The sequence below is a fragment of the Papilio polytes genome, unplaced genomic scaffold (assembly GCF_000836215.1).
Source record: "Papilio polytes unplaced genomic scaffold, Ppol_1.0 DF824124.1, whole genome shotgun sequence".
Taxonomy (NCBI): Eukaryota; Metazoa; Arthropoda; class Insecta; order Lepidoptera; family Papilionidae; genus Papilio; species Papilio polytes.
Window position 1 is genome coordinate 541543 of NW_013525080.1, and position 22036 is coordinate 563578.

Consider the following 22036-nt stretch of genomic DNA (forward strand, 5'->3'; position numbering starts at 1 on the left):
GAACTTTCTTGCGTTAATTACTGAAATGTCTTGTTTGATTTGTTTTAAAGATGTTGTATTAAAGCCGGAAAGTCTCCCCGACTCTAGTTAATTCGAGAAAAGCGACTAAAAGTTTTATGAGACCACGAAACTCCTTTCGGAAGAATTTTCCACTGCCGTGATTCTTGTCTAGGAACATTTTTGATTTCGTACTTTCAAAAAGAACGTTGGAGTTTATGTTTAGACCTCTACACTATAAAACAATTGCCAAATACAAAAACGAGCATTGTATTTTTTGTTTTTATTCAGTTTTACATTTTCTGCGTCCGAAAAATGTTTTTTTTTTTATCTGGTTGATTTTTAATTTTTTTTACATTTTTACAATACATTTATTTTAATATTACGTATATAAATTAAAATTTTCGCGCGGAAAAAAATAAATATCTCATATTCAAATATTTAAAATTTTTAATGCAAAGCACATAAAAGTAATCATCAAATTTCTTCACTATTAATTTATTTTCATTCGCGCTAATTTACTATACTTTTAAAATCTGCCGTTTAACTTTTTAAACACAACATACGATTTTTTTTAAATGATTGACTTTTATAACGGAGAAATTAAAAAATATAAATGACGTACACAGTAAAAAAAAATCGCATTGCTTTTGGACTTACCTCATCGGGACATGTACTGATTGGTGTCTATGGTTGTTAGGTTTGTTCCTACTCATTCGGGGTTCGTCCGAATTCGCCACGACTGAAACGCGAGCTGCCACAACTGCCTCGACCGCCGCTGCTGAGCAACTGACTCTCGCCCTCCCCACTCACTCTTTTATATACTGCCCCGGCTAGGGCTGGCCGTTTTCCTTTTCCCCGAATGCCCGATTGCTAGCCTAACACATTTTCATTGTAAAATGGAAATTGACAATTGCTCCAAAATTTTTATAATGTCGATTTATTGTTCCAGTTTTTTTTTGGCTAATCGAATGATAGTTCTGTATCTAAAAATGTTTAGTTTTTCATTAGGAAAATAACACTTTTTTCGACCTTATACAGATATAGAAATAAAGAACATTCGTACTTGGTTATATATTTTAAGCTTAGTTTTTCTTAAGTATGCGTCACCCTGCAACTGCGAAGGCATAGGGGGATCGTAAGTGATCAAGGTTAAGTAAATTCTCTCTGTCCTTGCGTCCCCTCTTCTGTCAATTGAAGGCAGGAAATGCATCTGCAACTGCGAATGTTTAAGGGCCAGCGGTCGCATCGCTATTTCGACATCAGGATCCCACTAGCAAGTTTGTCACATTTCAATTTAAAATGATTAAATCTGCCAAATTTTAAGCTAGTCAGAAAACAAATTGTCGGTGTTAACAATATTAAGTTGGCACACCCTTGATAGTGGCCTTTCTATCCAAATATTGGGAATATGCACACGAATACAATACCTATTGTAAATTGAAATGCATACTACTACTAAGGTATATTGGGTGTTGCCAGGGGGAGGGAGGCTGCTCCCTCCTAGAGATTCCAAAGGTAGAATAGCTATAATACCATATTAATAGTAGCTGTCCCTCCCCCTAGACCAAACAGTTCCGACGTTAAGGTAGGTCGAGAAGTAGCGACATAGATGCAAAAAGGTTTTCGTGTAAGTTTGTATTGCAAAAGAGACGCCGTAGTTTCCACGCCCAGGTCCAGAAATAGGTTTTAGGGATTTAATTATATTTTATTATTGTAAGTTCATGTTGTTTATGTTTTACATATTTATTCATCAAAAAACAAGCTTGGCATTTAAGCATATTAAATACGAATAAAACTCGAAGATGTCAAATTAAAGCCATAGTTAAATTTTTCACTTTAATAGAAAATTCAAACCATTTAAAAACAAAACACAGGAATGTACTCATGAACTCATATAAAGTATGAAGACTAACCATATTGAATATTTATAATCAGTCATAAATAAATAACTGAACAGTTTGCAAGAAAAAAACAGTTTTCAACGCCATGCGGAACCGCAGGACCCAGCTAGTTATTGATACAGTTTAAACAAATTAAACATAAAATTTGTCACAGATAATAAATAATGAATTTGATAAAACATTTTATTATTCGTCACGGTGGTAGAATATAAATTTCATGGCATTGCATAAAAAAAATGGCCATGAAAGTAAAAGCAATGGGACTATGTATTTTATAGCTTCAATTTGAAGAATCCTCAAGCTTCCTCCAGTCTTCACAAGACAACTAATTTTAATTCAAAAATTGTAATCTGGGAAAGAATAAGACTCAGATAACACCTCCAACTTTAAAGTCGATCAAGCTGTAACAGTAGTTCATATTTGAGACCTCCAATTTCTTGTTTAAACTATTAATACCAAAGCAGGTTATAAATGACACCTCTAACTTCCAATCCGTCAAGCTGATAATACCACAGGAGGCTATAAATGACACCTCCAACTCATTGGTCAAGCTGTTAATACCACAGGAGGTTATAACAAAATGACACCTCCAATTTCCAATCCGTCAAGCTGTTAATACCACAGGAGGTTATAACTAAATGACACCTCCAACTTCCAATCCGTCAACCTGTTAATACCACAGGAGGTTATAACTAAATGACACCTCCAACTTCCAATCCGTCAAGCTGTTAATACAGCAGTAGTTCATACTTGACACCTTCAATTTCTAAATAGGTCAAACTATTAACACCACATAGATTATATATGACATCTCGAACTTCCAAATCATTCAAACCACGGGGGTTCATAATATGTAAATAGTAGGAGATGACACTTCGGTTGCAATTAGGTGAAGCTTTTAAAACAGGAATGGACGTAAAAACAAATCTGAATAGCAAAGTTACATTACTTGTCGGGGAAAATGTACTTTAAGTAAGATAACGGGGTACTAATGTTAAAAGCATGAAGTTAACTTCAGTTTGCATTGAATAAAGATGGCGTGTGATAAAACCATGTTTGATGCAAATGTTTCAGGCACTATGACGTCACGGTTGCAATGTACGACGAGATAAGCAAGATGAATGGTAAAATCTTACTTTGTATCAGTGAAACTGCCTCAGTATAGTATGCATGGAATATAAAAGGAAAAATTGTAAGGAAACAGTAAAAAATGTGCATTAATCTCGACGTTTTCCGATATTAAATTTAATTCAGCTAAACTCGGCTTAGGTCTAATTTCAATTTGAACAGTTATTGAAATAACTCAAAAACTACTGGGAAGATTTCAAAAATTCTTTCACCATTAAAAAGCTACGTTGTTAGTAAGTGACATAGGCTATACGTTTTATTTTTGTTCAATATCACACGGACGAAGTCGCGGCCAACAGTTAGTATTTCCTCTGTTCCTCACTCTCTCCCACTTCCTCTGGTATTGCGGATGTTCGTTGGCGTCGATGACAATCTCGGTGCTCCTGCTGCACATTTGCCCCTACTCTTATAAAAAAAAAGTTTTTTGTAAAAAAACCACGTGAAAAAAATTTCAGAAACAGTTGTAACATTTACATTCATACGTAGAGCTGTCTTTACATCAAAGTACTCGTATATTTGATCGTTCTCCCGTAAATCTAATCTTGTCTCTGTGAACTATTTTGTGTCAATTCAAAAGGGGCTGCTCTTTTCAACTTTAATAATACCCACCCCTTCACACACTCCCACGCGCAGGACTTATATTTATTTTCGTAAAAAATAAAAAAATTGCGATGTTTTATAACAATAAAGTGTTACCGAAACTTAACACTCTGACCTACAATCAAATGTACCATAGTAGTTAAAAACGACTTTGAAATACTAATTGTGGTGGTATGTTTAGTGGAAAGTTTTTATATAATAAAAGGGGGAAAACGAGCGGCGTGAACACCAAGGTGGTCAACGACGCCCATGGACATCTGCAACACCAGAGGAACTACAGATGCGTTGCCGGCCTTTGAGAAAATGATAGGTTCGCTTCTTGAAGGACCCTAATCGTATTGGTCTGGAAATAGCGCCGAGGACAGACCGTTCCACAACGCGGCTGTGCAGGGCAGAAAGTTCCGCGATTTTTGTCGCTGATAATTGCAGGAATATATCATCTATTAAGGCTTACTCGAATTTACTAAATAAATGTTATACTTTTACTAAATACATATTAAGGGATCCAACATCCGGCTCTGGAACATGCAAGCGGAATAGAAAATATCGTAAAAGATTTAGAAATAAGACTATTTTTAACGGAGACATGTGCATTGATAAAATATGTACAGAAAAAGACTAGAAAAAAGTGATGACGTCGACAATGTGTTCTAATTTTAAATAATTTAAATTCTTCTTCTTTTCTAATGGCTTGACTCTAAAAACGTGTAAAAACTCCTTGAACAGATGGTTTTATCTATTTACGACCGTTGTCTGCTTTTCTATGTAGATTTTGAAAATGGCACTACAGTTAAATATTTTTTTAAATTAATAACATCTAGACGTTAGTTATTGTACGATGACATGTACATGATTCATCACTTATTATGCCTATGATTGGTTTGTTTAACAATATTCGTGATGTTAGAGAAAAAAACACGTAGGTAAGAAGGTAACTAAACATTTGCAATAACTAGTAATGTTAAGTTGCAATTACTAGTCAATTTTGTAAAAACATAATTTAAAAGAAACTTTATCATTATATGAAATAACTAGTAAAAATAAATATGAAAAATATCTTTAAATAAAAATAGCATTTTGAACAACATCGTATAGGTTCATCAAGAAAATAAGATTCAGGAGTTACTGCCAACTTCCATGCAACGGAAATTTTCTGTACAGATTCAATGGTAACAGCGTGGGGCTAGATGTCACGTAAAATTAGGGTTTAAGTCTTAATTTGAAACGCCATTGTTTCCAGATGCAATGGGTCTTTGCGTCAGGATTCATCCTCACAATATACAATGAAAATAGTTACCCAAATATACGATACCGTTTCTTACACATTTTAACTTAGGAGCTAAAGTACAGGTTTTTATTTCTTTTTCATGCATAAGTACGTCGACATACTTCGTTATCAATATTGATTTTTTTAAATAAACGAAGCAACGGACAAAAACCGGAAAAACATTCAAATCGAACAAATACGTCGTTGATCACAATTATAAACTTGTTTTAAATATTTAGATACATGTTTAAAATATTCTAATTTATGTAATTCTGTTATTCGAGATCGAGGTAGAGAGAAAAATAAAAACAAGATAGTTGAATGACCCCAACCGCTGCTGCTATATGGAAAGACGGCATCCACACAATGCAGGTCAAGGAACTTTGTCGAGGATAATGTTTGACATCTATACTTATTACACGAATTATTGTTTGTAAAGCCTTACTCGGGTGACAAATACTTTATGCACTTCAACGAGTATTCAGTAAATTTGCGCCAGCGAAAATTTAATAGCAAAAGCATGCTATGGACATACCTCACAATGTTAACATTGGAATGTAATTAGATTAAATGTGGATACCTGCAAGGCTACTATAAGACTTAAGAAATATAGATTATATTAGAAAACAAAAGAAAAGCGACGTCAATTCACTTCAATTCTTTTTTCAACTGTTTATTTCACTTTTTTTTCCAATTCGAGCTTATGTATCATATCACCATTGACTAGGTATTCCATTAATTATTTCCAGTTATGTTACGACACGCGTAAAACCTCACGAGACTACACGCTACAAGTCTTGAGCGAAACGCAAATGCTAGGCTTTCTATAACACCTAGCCAGTACTTAACTAATTAGTAAAATAGTTGTCTTTTTTTGTTCTTTTTTAATTATTTTATCTGAGTTGCTCTTTGCCACTATTTAGTTTTTTTTTCTCTTTAGATTGATAAATCTGTTATGATTATTAAGCTTATTTTATTACTAGTGTACAGCGACCTCTGACTATCTACGCTTCCTTTTACATCTTGGGAAGGGGGTGGCTGAAAACCAGCTCGACACTGGATCTCAACCAGTATCAGTTAAGCTGAGCCATCTGTTATAATTTTTTCATGTATGTTTTTTTTTTATTTTGTACAACTCTGTGTATTCTTAGATGGCAATAAAGAGGTATTTTTTTTAATTGCAGACACAGTTTACTAGCTTTGGTCATCTTAGGTCCCAGGTATCCCATGTCTTCGTCTCTTCCATGTCTGCCTCTGTGTGTACTGGACCTTCCTGTATACTCTTGGGAAGATCTATCTTGAAGCTGAAGGATCAACGATGCCTTTTTTTTTCAGAAGCATAAAAAATACTCCTGAAGATGAATAGCAACTATGCGTTAGAGATGACCAGTAAACTAAGGAGTTTTTTATAGTAAATGGCGGAAAACGAGCGTGGTGAACTCTTAGGCGTTCAACAATGCCCATAGACATCCACGACACCAGAGAAAATACACATGCGTTGCCGGCCTTTGAGAAAATGGTAGGCTCGCTTTTTGAACGAACCTTAGTCGTACTGGTTTGGAAATACCGCCGAGGACAGATTAGTTAAACAACGCGGCTGTGCGAGGCAGAAAGTTTGGCGAATGCCAACCATCGAGATGGTGAGGATAATACCTTGCGGTCTGTCATGTCGTCCGATGACGAAGCTCGGCGGCAGGAATCGTTCCAAACAGCTCCTCGGAACACTCCCCGTGGTAAATGCGATAAATACTCATGGAAAGGCTTCTCTTAATCACACACAAACACATTGAAATAACAGAGCAACTGACCCGACCACATGCGATGTACGAAATGCATTGCGAGTACATCTGGCAAAACAAAACAAATGATATCGCTCAATCGGCGGGTGCCAAACAATTCATCCTTCGTGAATCACGTAATTGTATACGGATGTCCTTTATTGTTCCCTACAGGGGCTGCAGCTAAATAACAGCATCTCAACTGACCAGTAATTGCATATGTACGAGTAATGTGTAAAATTGTAATAATCCATTTTTAACCCTAGGTTTTTGAAGACTTTATAAGTAAATATACGTATTAGAAACCTCTATATGTTATGTCTAGTTTACTTTATGGTCTAATGCTTTAATCCAGCACTGAATTAGACTGTTGGACTGGAATAATGTATAGGGCGCTATGATTTACAGGGATTTACGGATGCTATATGTATGTTTATGTATATGGTAATTATTTGGCTTTGATTTTCTGATAGTAACTTTCCATTTATGACATTTTGCCATATTTAGGTGGAAGGAGATGAGATAATAATGCAATTAACTAATATTACGAGTATAAGCTCGTACTCTCTGTCTATAACTATTGTAACTTTTAGTATACTATGTAGTTATATATATATTTTTAAATCAACATCTACAGACTCTTGGTCCGTACTCTTTTTGCACAGTTTATATCTTTTTTTCTTTTTTGTTGCGTGATCCTTATGCTATATTAATTAGTTCCTTTTTAATTATATACCTGCTTTTTGTTTTTATTTCTTTTTCATTACTTATTCTATTTATGTTAACATCATCAACTAATACTATCATTGACAACAAAACCCATTCAATATAGACTATGACACTCTTTATTTACAATTTTCGAACAATCCGATTGTTGACCGATTTCTGTTCTTTGTTTTGTTTTTTCACGATAACTTAACTAAGAGTGGTATTGTGCGGTGGCAATGAGGTCATTGTTGGGCGGCTGGTGGTCGATCGCCGACCCCGAAGGAAACGCCACGTCGCTGGTCATCGGAACGAATGCTGAGACAAGGCACCATTGTTCAACTTCACTACTCTTATCTATTGTTCAACTTGTGACGTCATATTTTAATATTTATAATATTTTTTGGAGGTAGATGAGATCTGGTTCCTAAGTCCTGGTAATCAAAAATGCGATACCAAATAATGATTTCTTTAAACAATAACAAAAGAGAGTAAAAATTACATTTTCTCCAGCATGATATTGTTAGAATAAAAATTTCCTTATCGAGGATACTAGGCTTGCGGAAGCGTATGTGCCATTAATATGCTACTAACATCCCAGCAACCGTCTCGTGCAATGCCACGCCGTTACACCTTCTATGTTTATTATTTCTATTTTATAGAAATACATACCTTGTTCAAGTAAACCCTTAACCATATACGAAACGCAAGGCAAAGCGCCTGAATCTATTGAGGTGAGCCTGAGAGTGAAGGCACGAAGAGAGTTTGTCTCTCCTGGTTGACAGGAGCCATTGCAAATTTCAGTGCGTTACGATGGAGAGTCCGACATTCAGTCAAATTGCTCTAGATGATGGCCGCGGATGTAAAACATAAACTTGTCTATCCGCCAGACAGGACATCTTTTGAAGATTTCCTGCAATACTAAAAAAGGTGCAAACTATCGGATTGCGGTACTTATTGCTCATGCAGAATACAAAAGAAGTAAATTTTTCAATTATTTTGTTTAATTTAATCTTGTTTATAAAGAACAAAATGCTGGCAGTGAGCCATTCATGAGTGATTTTAAAATGTGATAAGAATATTGAAGTTCCATAAGTAAGGAATTTACTTCCGTTACCTTACGTGCGATTCATGTCCTTCACATCATAGACGTTAACAAGGGTGTAGCGGGACAGCTGCCCAGATCCCTATAGAACCTAAAAGTAATAAAGATGTGAAACAACGAATAAGGCTGTATTTGGTAGCTGCGTGCAGAGACTGGAGCATGAAGGATGGTGACCACATAACTTAGAAATGATAAGATATAATCAAGAAGGGATGGAATGGTAAATATACTTTTTATGTACGTCTCCTCCTCCGTCGCTTTAAATTAGGTAACGCATCTGCAATCGCGGATGCTTATGGACAGCGGTCGCTTCAGGTGGCCGCTTTTTTCCCACCTTATGTTATAAAAAAAATAAGGTAACATATAATTATTGTTGGTTGATAAGATCAAAAACCTGATGACTATGCATTTGTAAGTATTTTTTATATATTCTTTGTTCATTTGTTTATCGGCAGCAATTAAAAAAATAATTTCCCCAGCGTAGGCATTCCATTCGTAAGCCCGTATACGTATATCTCTTATTTTACTCACTAAAGTTATCAAGTGGCATTCGTACAGCTCAAATGCATCGACATAAATGCCGCAAAGATTGCTACTGGTTATGAATATTTATTATTGTTAGGTTAATTTTATATTGAATACTTGTTCTGGCCAAAAGATATTAAATGCATTATACGTTTCTAGACGGGTTTCTTAGTTGGACGCGTATGCAGTCTGAATATGGATAATCAATAGTACAAGAAGTCGGTCAAAAATTATAAGAAAACAATGTCATAATTAAGGATAACAATTTTAACGGGATTCTAGAATACATTGGGAAACATTTGTGACAATGGCAATTAGTGTTTAAATGCTATGCAGCCCTCATCCCTAGAAAATCAAACTTGAATAAAATATTGAAAGTAATTGAACTAATTGTTTTTCATTAAAATCGGAATTGTTAATTTTTTCGTAAATGTAATAAAGATAAATTACGTTGCCAATAGTGAAAGAATGTTAAAAATTGGCCCAGTAGTTTTGGCGTGAGTGAAACACACAAAAATCCAAAAACAAAAATCTTTTATATTTATAATATTAATATAAAAGTATAGATAGATTTATGGCGTTGATAATTCCAATTCTTATTATGGACCCATCAACTAAATTTTAATAGATTAGATCTTGAAGGATCTGATAAATATTGTATATTAAGGAAGCTTATTTAGATGTTTATATTTTCAACAATTACGACTGACGACTGTGGTGCGAGGTAGAGAAATTAGATCGATTTGTAGCAAAGAGTATGTTATACGACTACAGTGCGACGTGCGACAAGGATATTGTGACATTTATGTGACATTGACAGGAGGGCGACTCTGAACACTTGGGGCTACCAGCGAGGTGTTTTTGCCACATTTAAGGGAAATTTTTCGCTTTTGAATTACGAAAAAGAAAATTGTAAAGGAAGCATTTGTACCTTACAAAGTAACTAGGAAATACTCTTGACATCGTTTGTCGGGGAGAAGAGTCTACTTAAAGAACTTTTGTAGCAAACTTTTACCAATACTCTCTTTAGACAGTAAGGGAAATAATAGCCTTATCATAATAGATATTGTTTTACTTAATGCTTATCTATAGAATAATACAAATCTTAATGATTGTTTGTTATTTACAATCAACACAGTACAAATTATGTGATATGCCCAGTGGTTCAAAAGTTGCGTTATAAAACCATTAGACAGCCAATAATTGTTATTTTTCTGAATAAACACAGTAATTTCCTTATTACGAAAATAAATAGGTACTTTAAAAACTATAACCCTTGTTGATTATATGTCATGAAGGCGATACTTAATTAAGGGCTCGGTCACTGTAATTTGAAATGTATAAGTAATAAAACAACTATCAGCAAAATATGTACAAGTCAATACAACAATTTTTTGAAATTACAAAGCTAGACACATTGTTGCATGCATCCCCTTGGGACTAGGGAATTTTTTGATTTTCGAAACGGCAACACTTTTACACTTTCCACTGCAAATAGTTGCAAGGATAAAAACATTTTGTATAAAGGCAAATGCCATATTCAAAAAACTGTAAATAATAGAATGTAAGAATTTAAATAATTTATAGCTTATTTAAAAACGGTAAAGTTTTGACAATTTAGTAGTGGCAGTTGGGTAAAATCAAGTATAAATCTTTTCGAGTTTCAATTTTTACACTCATAGAACTTGGTATCCATAGATTTATAGCTATGGATTTTAGATTAAAAATGCAAAGCACTGTTTTTTGGATCAAAAGACTGGCGTCTTAGAAGAAATCCATGGCTTCTAAAGAGGATATACATCAGAGCATCTCGTTCTCTCTTGGTAGAATTCAGTAGTTTCAAATTCACAAACAGTAGACTAGACAAATTATATCTGGTCACACTGTATGATGACAAGTCAATTCTGAATTGAGTATTGATCGTAAAATTCACGTCCTCTTGTCCTCTTTGTTCACGTCTATTCCATTTCCGAGACCCGCAAGATCTAAGTCGCTCTGTCCGCTAATCAATTTAATTTATTTAAAAATTCCATATTCTTTATCTAGTTGGGTAGTAAGTTAGGCATATGGTGCTTCAAATACGCAGTGAAATTTTAATGGCTCCGGTAGTTGGTCAACCAGCACACTTAGTATCCACATTGGAAGGTAAGTATTGGAGCAGGTAAGTATTAATTCTTTTATCCCATTGCTGGTGGTTTCTGTACACTCCTTGTTTAGTGCAGTTAGGTCATGGATCACCGCAGTCAAACCAGCTCACAAAGAGCCCCAGCAACTCTTACGTTAGTGGTGATCTCTAGGATCAATCCCATCAATCTGAGATACTTAACCCTGTAGTTGGACACTGTTGGGTGGTATTGTATAGGTGAACACCTAAACAAATGTGTAGTTTTATTCTTGGGTCCTCCGAGTATAATCCTAATCCAGAACCAGTGCTGAAGTTGTCAGCTTACACTTGGTCGGCTCTCCAAACACTGTAAATGGTGTTTCCGGTGTTGCCTGTTACCTATTCATCATGAATATTAAGATGATCTCGCTGTCCCATTACCAATAAGTTTTTGGACTCTATAATATAAATATTATAAAATACACACTTCAAATACTAACAACATTTTATGTGTTATTAGTAATTTTGGTTGCGGTTAATTTAACATGATATATTATCATATACCATATTTCTCCGCTATGTTCTTCAAATATAGCTAGCTGTGAGCACCAATTAGCTCATAAAAAGGTGTTATCTTAAAAGATAATACTTTAAATAACACAAAATTCTTTACAACCATAAACACTTAGCCTCTTAGTACTACACGCTGTTGTCTAAGTTCAAAATTCGGTTCATACAAGTTTCCTACAGAAGCCTTGTCACAGTACACTAGTTGTAATCATTAATAGCATAGTATTCCACTATTCAAATGTTATGCTGTTTTTATTAGTTATAACCAATACTAACATAACTTACTAAATGCCTAATACTAGCACCCAATAAAATGTAAATAGATAAGTCAATAATTATAATAATTAATTATCCTTTACATTGTGTATAAGTTTTTTCAGAAGGGGAAAGAAGAAATAAGGTTGCAGGCATAGGAAGAATATTTTGTATCTTACAAATTTTATGCACAGATTTAAATCTTGTCTAAGGATAGGACTATTACATGATTTATAATCATTTAAGAGATTATTTGTACATAGGTAGGAAAAGCGTAGACATGCGCTTCCTATAGCAGCAGGTGGGACGACCGATCGATACCGATCCGGCGCGTCGCCGCCCGCCACACCCCATCGCAGGCTACGACGCACTAGCGACACCCCAACACTGCTTTAAAATATGCTCTTTAGATATACGTATGATGTTAAGTTACAATGAAGTTAAGATATTTATTTCTACATCATCATTTAAGGCACTACACTAAAGCCGCGGGTGTGCTTGGTCCTGTAAATTTCGCCTAGTCCATTTTGGGTCTTTTGCATCCAGCCTTTGACCCCGACATTCTTCGGATCGCGTTTGACGTCATCTAGCTATCAAAGCTTCGGCATACTACGTGCTATGGAGCACCGGATGGCCGGTTTACTTTCCAACAGGCGTCTAGGCACTCTACGTTCAACCATGTTTGCAACTTGTCCAGCGAAGCCGTCTAATTTTGATTTCCTTCATGTTTGGCTCCTCGTACATTTATTTCTACACAGATACTAATTGCGGCAGGTGGGACGACCGATCAATACAGCTACGAGCGCGTCGCCGCCCGCCACACCCCATCGCAGGCTACCTACGCACTAGCGACTCCCGACACTGCTTTATAATATGCTCTTTAGATAAACGTTTTATAATGTATTATTTATTTCTACACAGCAACTAAATTAAATGTCAAAGATTCGTCTTATCCTGTGAGAAATTTGGAACTAGTGGCAGGCACCATGCGGAGCGGCCAAGTGTTGGGGCAGCCTAATAGCCGATATACATTTAAAAAACCTTTTTTGTTCAATTGATTATGTATCTCATTTTATTAATAATATATTATTTTTAAAATTATTTTATGTTCATTTTTTTTCCTTTAAATAATTTACGTTCCTTTTATTTTAATTGAGCGTCGGTGGTTCAGGGGTAGAACACTTGACTTGTAATATACAGGTCTTGGGTTCAAATCCCGCCATGTACCAATGTGTTATTCGAATTTCGAATTACATATGTACATTTATCCGACGTTCTTACGGTGAAGGAAAACATCGTGATGCAACCTGCACATATCGGCGAAGAAATTCAAAGATATGTGTGAAGTCAACCGTGATGTTCGAAGGATACGGGTTTCTTGACACGATTGGGTTGTTTTAGTTTCCGATATTTCAACAAAGTTGCATGCGTCATGTTCACGGGCTGGATGAAACGCGGTAGAGTGCGAAAAATAGTTACAAGAAGTCATATCGGTCTACTTTTGTATACAGGTACCACTGCTACTACAATTACTGTCCGTTTTCACTACACTCAAAGTCTACACTAGATGTTTTCTGTCGACAAACTACTCTCACGTCCACACTTGTGCGCGTACTTACAGTTGGCTGCTGTCCAGTTTTGTTGTAATATTAGAATGCTGAACTCCAGACATGCTACGAGTCGATTTGTCTTATTGTAGGTCTGAGTGGAAACTTACCTTGCGGTCCTTTGGCGAGCTATATAGTTTAGGCGGTTCCACTATTCTAGGCTGTATTAGATATGGACATTTGTAGGTATGGTATAGATATCTTTGTTTATTAAAACTAAGGTTCCCGATTCATTCGCTGCATAGGATTGTTATTCAGCATTTGATAAGTAGAAGCATCGTCTACTAAATCCCTGATTTTAGTATCGTATAGTGTGTCTAAATAAGATAGATTACTTTGATAAATGACGCATATGAAGTATCGAATTCAATTTGTATGAAGGTGTGCCATACTTAATTGACAGGTATCGTAGTGACGAAACGAATACGCGTAGCGAACAATTTTGAACTATCGATATTCGGTTTAAATAATTATCGAACTAAATTTATTATTTTCTTATTCACTAATTTAGAGGACAATTCTAGTATTGATTACAGTGTAGAGAATTTAGCGATGACAGATATAATAACGAAATCCAATTCGATTACGTACGGCTATAGTAGTAATAAACATTTATTTACTCTCATTATTTGTTTTAGTCATTATTCATTTGAGAAAACAGTGTTTTTTTTATTATTTCATAAGTTACAACTATATATCTATAGATTCCAACTTCTATAAGAATAAAAATCTAAAATCGATAAGATTCATGAGTGATTTTACATAACCCATCCCTACTAAATTTGAAATGAATTGTCAAACTTATCTAAATTATTCAGACACACTATAGTCATAAACATTCATAACATTCGTCGCGTTGCTTTTGTCTGCCTTCAACACTAATATGTCGGAGTCATTGCGATTTTCTTTTAATGCAGTTCTTTTAGTAACGTTCTCATGAAGGGGTTTTGGCTTACGTAATGTTTTAAACTTTTATCGATTAGTCGCTTCTGTGCCGCCTATTACTTTCTCGATATGCGTGTAAGTAAAGCTTGCTAGTAAAAGTATAAGAAATGTGTACAGAGTTGATAAATCATACTTCATACTAATACTATAAGTTTGAATGAAAGTTTGAATGGATGGATACCGAGAGTTTGTAGCTTAAACGGCTTAACAGATTTCAATAAAATTTTGCATAGATTTAGAGGGTAGTCTGGAAGAACACATCGGCTATTTACATTTGTTTTTTTAGTTTAATTGGCTTAAATTTTTTAGTTTAAAAGTTTAAATGGATGGATGGATAGATGTATGTTTGTTAAAGTTTGTAGCCTAAACTGATTGTGATGAAATCTGACATAGACGTAGAGGATAGTCTGGAAGAACACATAGGCTTTTGTTTCTTCTATTCCAAGCGGACGGAGTCGCGGGCGAAAGCTAGTAATTATATAATTAAAAATTCAGTTACATTATTGTTGTAATGAACATTGATATTGAATATGCTGTTTATAGTCTGTGTAAATAAGGTTGATTAGTTAGATTAATCAAGCATATGAAATATCGAATAAAATTTGTATGAAGGTAAATGCCGTACTTAATAGACAGGTATCAGTGACAGAACATTAACGCATAGCGAACAAATGTGAACTATCGATATTCGATTATCCATCGATCGAAATAATATAAATTATAAAACATTTTTTTACATATTGATTAAATTAATGGACAGTTCTAGACATGTATACAGTGATAAATACATTAATATTAACAAACGTAAGACCGTAAGTAGTGGCGTACCGAGGGGGGAGATCTTGCCCCGGGCGCAGCTCTTGGGGGCGTCAAATGGTCCGCGAAAAAAAAATAATATAAATTTCTAGAAAATACATTAAATTATGTGCCAATACAATAGTAGTTAATGATTCTTCGCAAATAAAACGCAATATTACGAATCTAAACCACCGTATCTTATCGTTTTCTTGTCAATTCAAGGGCGGATTTGCCAGTAGGCTAAGGGGGTTGGGCCCGAGCGGAAGATTTTAGGGGGCGGCAAAATACTTTTACAGGTATAAAAAATAAGTAAATACCTATGCACGCATTCGTTGTTTGCGCAGGCGCTGTTTTAGTGCCATTAAAATACGGCATGGGCGGCTGTCAGGCGACCAACGCTTTAAAAGCAGTCTTGTTAAATTCACACAATACTCAAAATGCAATACTGCTCTGAATAAAAAGCGCTACCAAATTAACAAATACATTGAAATACAATTGTTTGATTTGAACTAATCAAATTGAAATAAATTTGCTAAGAACCAACATTTCAGTGTCTCTAATGCAGAAGTAGAGAAAGGTATGGGAAAAGTGTGCAGGCGCCCACATCCTCGCACTACAAAGTGTGAAAAAACTTTTACATTGCAATTTAAAACAATTAAAACCGTTTTCAATTAATACAGTTTGTTTTAATACACTAATTGGCATGAAATGTTAAGTGGCGCTTATTACAATACGGCAGTGAAAATAAAATAAAAATCGTAAAGCCGTTTCTGAAATTAGCGCCCACAAACACAGAGACAAAGTGACAATATTTTAACTCCTTCGCGTATCAATTTAACATGTAATTTAATTAATTTGCGAATATATTTTAGATGTCAAAATTAATTAGGCTAAAAAGGTATTGTGCCCCGGGCGCGGGATAAGACAAACTATTTGACAGTGTAAAAAAAAATCGTCAAAGTAATCATCCTTATTTAAACTAACTATAATGGTGAGGTGCTCGCAAATTGAATTTAATGTTTTATTTTATTTAAAATATGTTATTTTTTCTTTTTTTATTAAGACCAAAAGTAACAAAACTCAATTCTCTAACTTGTTTTTTAAACAAATGTCGGCCAACTTAAACAAAATCCTGGCCTTGTCCGTGGACACACAGATATTACACCCATAAACCTTAAGGTAATGAAGTCTGAAACGCTCGCTCCGATCACACTCCAAATTGTTGAACATTTACAAAATTATTGATTTCACTTCGATATATAATAATAAAGTATAAACAAATTATTGTAATGTGAATAAATGTGGAAATTAATACATGAACGATCCACGATATATCGAACTTTGTATACATGACAATGCATGTGCATATAGTGTGGGCAAGTCGAGAGAAAAATTGATGAAAACGAGATAAATACGTAAAATTACAACTTTTCTGAAGTTGACTTTGATAATAGTATTGTATTTATAATTGACGATGCTTAATACCTGAGGATGGTTTCTTATTTGCCTAGTAAATTTACAGCGATAATGCGTCGTGTTTTGGCATTTGAGTTTGCTTGCAGATTCTTTGCTGCGCATTGACGCTTATTGCTGGACAATATGACATCTTGTGAGGGTTACAAGAGATGTCTGCGACGCTCTGAGCTTAAACGACTGTGTTTATTGCTAGACAATAATTCGTGGTTGGTAGTTAAGAGTAGTTGCGACACTCTTTACCTGAGCTTTATGTTTGTTGTCTACCCAATAGTACATCTTCGATTTCACTATCACCGGGTCAATCAGATTCCATGTGAAGGGTTTCTAAGTACGTCGTTACATTATGAATACATAATATGGTCAGGTTGATGGATGACTTAATATATTAACTTAATATCTATCATTGTCGTTTGCTGAGATATCTCGTCCGCGTCTCGGACGGCGTATACGAGTAGCAATGAGTAAATACTTGCTGTGTGTACGTTAATTCAACGAGTGTGCCTTGTGTTGCAGTATGATCCTTATCTTATGTAGATTTGCCCAAGTCGGATCCCTCTATTACGGGATTGCAGACTGTCTGAACTCAATTATTTTTAACAATAATTAAAGGCCAGTAATTTTCACATTTTAAATAATGATGGTGATTTGTTGATGGGTGATGCAAATTTGGTCAATGCCCATACTTTGTGAGGAAGCAGTCTTATCTTGAGAGAAATTTGGAGCTAGTGATAGGTAGCGTGCGGAGCGGCCAAATGCAGAGACAGTTTAATTTTATTACTGTATTTTGTTTGTTATTTCATGTTCACTTTTTTTCCTTTAAATTGTTTATTCTCCTTTTGTTACAATTGAGCGTCGGTAGCTCAGGGGTAAAGCACTAGACTTATAATATACAAACTTGGGTGGGATAGGTCGATTAAATAGAAGTAAAGGGAATGCAGTAAGATTAAAAAAAACAGTCTAAATGTTATTCATTATTTCATTTTTTTTTGTTTTGATATAATATTTTGTTATAAATGATGTCACGTTTGGTGGTTTTTTTAACATCATGGCCCTATGCCACCCTCTCGATCTCGTCCTGACGCGGTGAGGCCAAGGTCTTTATTTTTATAAAAATGAATAATAATTTTAAAACTTAAGGCTAATTAAAATTATGGCAATAAAATTTTCATGAAATACAATATTTAAAGTTAAAATTCTCTACCACTTTCAAAAGCCTATTAATCATACTAGTATTATAAATGCGAAAGTCTAGATAGATGGGTGGATGTTTGTTAGAGTTTGTAGCCTGAACGGACTTGAAAGAAATGTGGTATGGATGACGGCGATAGTCTGGAAGAACGCTCACTTTTGTTTTATTTTAATTCCACGCAACGGAGTCGCGGGCGAAAGCTAGTTAATCAATGAATTTTAAAACACACATCTATGTTTAAACTAATAAAACAATAATAAAATATTAAAAACTAACTCTATAGGAATAGTTAACACTTAGGTATCACTAGTATTTGAACTTAAGTTTTATTTCTGTCTATTATTTTATTTCCTATCATTTTATTGACCGATTTCCCAAAAGAAGGAGGTACTCAATTCGTTTATATGTTTTATTTTGGCGCCAAATGATCCGGGAAAAAAAATTATAATCAATTTCTAGAAAATACTTAAAATTACATGCCAATACAAAAATAGTAAATGATTCTTCTCAAATAAAACGCAATATTAGGAATCTAAACCACCGTATCTTATCGTATTCTTGTCAATTCAAGGGCGGATTTGCCAGTAGGAGCCTGGGCGGAAAATGTTAGGGGGCGGCAAAATACTTTTACAGATATAAAAAATAAATAAATACCTATGCACGCATTCGTTGCTTGCGCAGGCGCTGTTTTAATGTCGTTAAAACACGGCATGGGCGGCTGTCGGACGACCAACGCTTTAAAAGCAGTCTTGTTAAATTCACACAATACTCAAAATGCAACACTGCTCTGAATAAAAAGCGCTACCAAATTAACAAATACATTGAAATACAATTGTTTGATTTGAACTAACTAAATTAAATTAAATTTGCTACGAACCAACATTGCAGTGCCACCAATGCAGAGGTAGGGAAAGGTATGGGAAAAGTGGGCGCCTGCCCACATCCTCGCACTACAAAGTGTGCCTTATTCCTTAAATATATTGTGGTCTGTTTGTTAGGATTTATAAAATTAATAATAGACATACCTTTACATTGCAATTTATAATAATTAAAATCGTTTTCAATTAATACAGTTTGTTTCAATACACTAATTGGTATAAAATGGCATTAAATGTTAAGTGGCGGTTATTATATATTATATATGTTATATTTTAGATGTACAAATTATATGGTTTTCGAATAGAGGGGGGGGGGTATTGGGCCCCGGGCGCGAGGTAAGCTCCCTACGCCACTGAACTTAAGAGTAGGAAATACCTATTACCTCTAATTCTTTCCTTATTTAAACAAAATATTAATGCTCGCAATATGAATTTTTTTTTAAATACGTTTTTTTTCTTTTATTTAATAAGACTAAAGTAACAAAACCCAATTCTCTAACTTTTTTCTTAAACAAATGCCGGCCAACTTAAACAAAATCCTGGCCTTGTCCGTGGACACACAGATATTACACCCATAAACCTTAAGGTAATGAAGTCTGAAACGCTCGCTCCGATCACACTCCAAATTGTTGGACATCTACAAAATTATTGATTTCACTTCGATATATAATAATAAAGTATAAACAAATTATTGTAATATGAATAAATGTGGAAATTAATACATGAACGATCCACGATATATCGAACTTTGTATACATGACAATGCATGTGCATGTAGTGTGGGCAAGTCGAGAGACAAATTGATGAAAACGAGATAAATACGTAAAATTACAACTTTTCTGAAGTTGACTTTGATAATAGTATTGTATTTATAATTGACGATGCTTAATACCTGAGGATGGTTTCTTATTTACCTAGTAAATTTACAGCGATAATGCGTCGTGTTTTGGCATTTGAGTTTGCTTGCAGATTCTTTGCTGCGCATTGACACTTATTAAACGACTGTGTTTATTGCTAGACAATAATTCGTGGTCGGTAGTTAAGGGTAGTTGCGACACTCTTTACCTGAGCTTTATGTTTGTTGTCTACCCAATAGTACATCTTTGATGTGACTATCACCGGGTCAATCAGATTCCATGTGAAGGGTTTCTAAGTACATCGTTACATTATGAATACATAATATGGTCAGGTTGATGGATGACTTAATATATTAACTTAATATCTATCATTGTCGTTTGCTGAGATATCTCGTCCGCGTCTCGGACGGCGTATACGAGTAGCAATGAGTAAATACTTGCTGTGTGTACGTTAATTCAACGAGAGTGCCTTGTGTTGCAGTATGATCCTTATCTTATTTAGATTTGCCCAAGTCGGATCCCTCTATTAAGGGATTGCAGACTGTCTGAACTCCATGATTTTTAACAATAATTAAAGGCCGGTAATTTTCACATTTTAAATAATAATGGTGATTTGTTCATGGGTGATACAAATTTGGTCAATGTCCATACTTTGTGAGGAAGCAGTCTTATCTTGAGAGAAATTTGGAGCTAGTGATAGGTAGCGTGCGGAGCGGCCAAGTGCAGGGGCAGCCTTCATAAATTTATAAAATCTATTTTGTTCTATAGATTGTGTATCTCATTTAATTAATCTATTTTAATTATTATTTCATGTTCACTTTTTTTCCTTTAAATTGTTTATTCTCCTTTTGTTACAATTGAGCGTCGGTGGCTCAGGGGTAAAGCACTAGACTTATATACAAACTTGGGTGGGATTGGTCGATTAAATAGAAGTAAAGGGAATGCAGTAAGATAAAAAAAACAGTCTAAATGTTATTCATTATTTCACTTTTTTTTTGTTTTGATATAATATTTTGTTATAAATGATGTCACGTTTGGTGGTTTTTTTAACATCATGGCCCTATGCCACCCTCTCGATCTCGTCCTGACGCGGTGAGGCCAAGGTCTTTATTTTTATAAAAATGAATAATAATTTTAAAAGTTAATGCTAATTAAAATTATTTCAATAAAATTTTCATGAAATACAATATTTACAGTTAAAATTCTCTACCACTTTCAAAAGCCTCATGATCGTACTAGTATTACAAATGCGAAAGTTTAGATAGATGGATGGATGTTTGTTAGAGTTTGTAGCCTGAGCGGCTGAATGGATTTAAAAGAAATTTGGTATGAATGAAGACTATGGTCTGGAAGAACACCCAGTTTTTTTTTTAATTCCACGCATACGGAGTCGCGGGCGAAAGTTAGTTAATTAATGAATTTTAAAACACACATCTTTGTTTAAAGTAATAAAACAATAATAAAATATTAAAAACTCTATAGGAATAGTTAACACTTAGGTATCACTAGTATTCGAACTTATGTTTTATTTCTGTCTATTATTTTCTTTCCTATCATTTTATTGACCGATTTCCCAAAAGAAGGAGGTACTCAATTCGTTTGTATGTTTTATTTTGGCGCCAAATGATCCGGGAAAAAATTTTTAGTCAATTTCTAGAAAATACTTAAAATTACATGCCAATACAACAGTAGTAAATGATTCTTCGGAAATAAAACGCAATATTACGAATCTAAACCACCGTATCTTATCGTTTTCTTGTCAATTCAAGGGCGGATTTGCCAGTAGGCTGAGGGGTTTGGGCCCGAGCGGAAGATTTTAGGGGGCGGCAAAATACTTTTACAGATATAAAAATAAGTAAATACCTATGCACGCATTCGTTGCTTGCGCAGGCGCTGTTTTAGTGCCATTAAAATACGGCATGGGCGGCTGTCAGGCGACCAACGCTTTAAAAGCAGTCTTGTTAAATTCACACAATACTCAAAATGCAACACTGCTCTGAATAAAAGGCGCTACCAAATTAACAAATACATTGAAATACAATTGTTTGATTTGAACTAACCAAATTGAATTAAATTTGCCGCGAACCAACATTGCTGTGCCACTAATGCAGAGGTAGAGAAAGGTATGGGAAAAGTGTGCAGGCGCCCACATCCTCGCACTACAAAGTGTGCCTTATTCCTTAAATATATTGTGGTCTATTTGTTAGGATTTCTAAAATTAATAATAGACACACTGTTACATTGCAATTTACAATAAATAAAATCGTTTTTAATTAATACAGTTTGTTTTAATACACTAATTGGTATAAAATGGCATTAAATGTTAAGTGGCGCTTATTATATATTAT

General features: G+C 34.7%; 1 protein-coding gene and 1 long non-coding RNA gene across 2 annotated transcripts in view; both read right to left on the bottom strand.

Annotated features, from left to right (window-relative positions):
* Positions 1 to 781, bottom strand: part of LOC106099399 (membrane metallo-endopeptidase-like 1) — a 42736-nt gene extending 41955 nt beyond the window's left edge. The window contains exon 1 of the mRNA XM_013277943.1: positions 658 to 781. Coding sequence (XP_013133397.1) covers positions 658 to 713 — 56 coding nt within the window. The 5' untranslated portion in view covers positions 714 to 781. The remainder of the gene's footprint in view (positions 1 to 657) is intronic.
* Positions 782 to 7539: 6758 nt separating this feature from the next.
* Positions 7540 to 13877, bottom strand: LOC106099406. The gene is made up of 4 exons (XR_001225381.1): positions 13656 to 13877; positions 8497 to 8575; positions 8052 to 8300; positions 7540 to 7813 (listed from the first exon to the last, which is right to left on the bottom strand). It is a non-coding gene; the product is annotated as an uncharacterized LOC106099406 (long non-coding RNA).
* Between the last annotated feature and the right edge of the window lie 8159 nt (positions 13878 to 22036).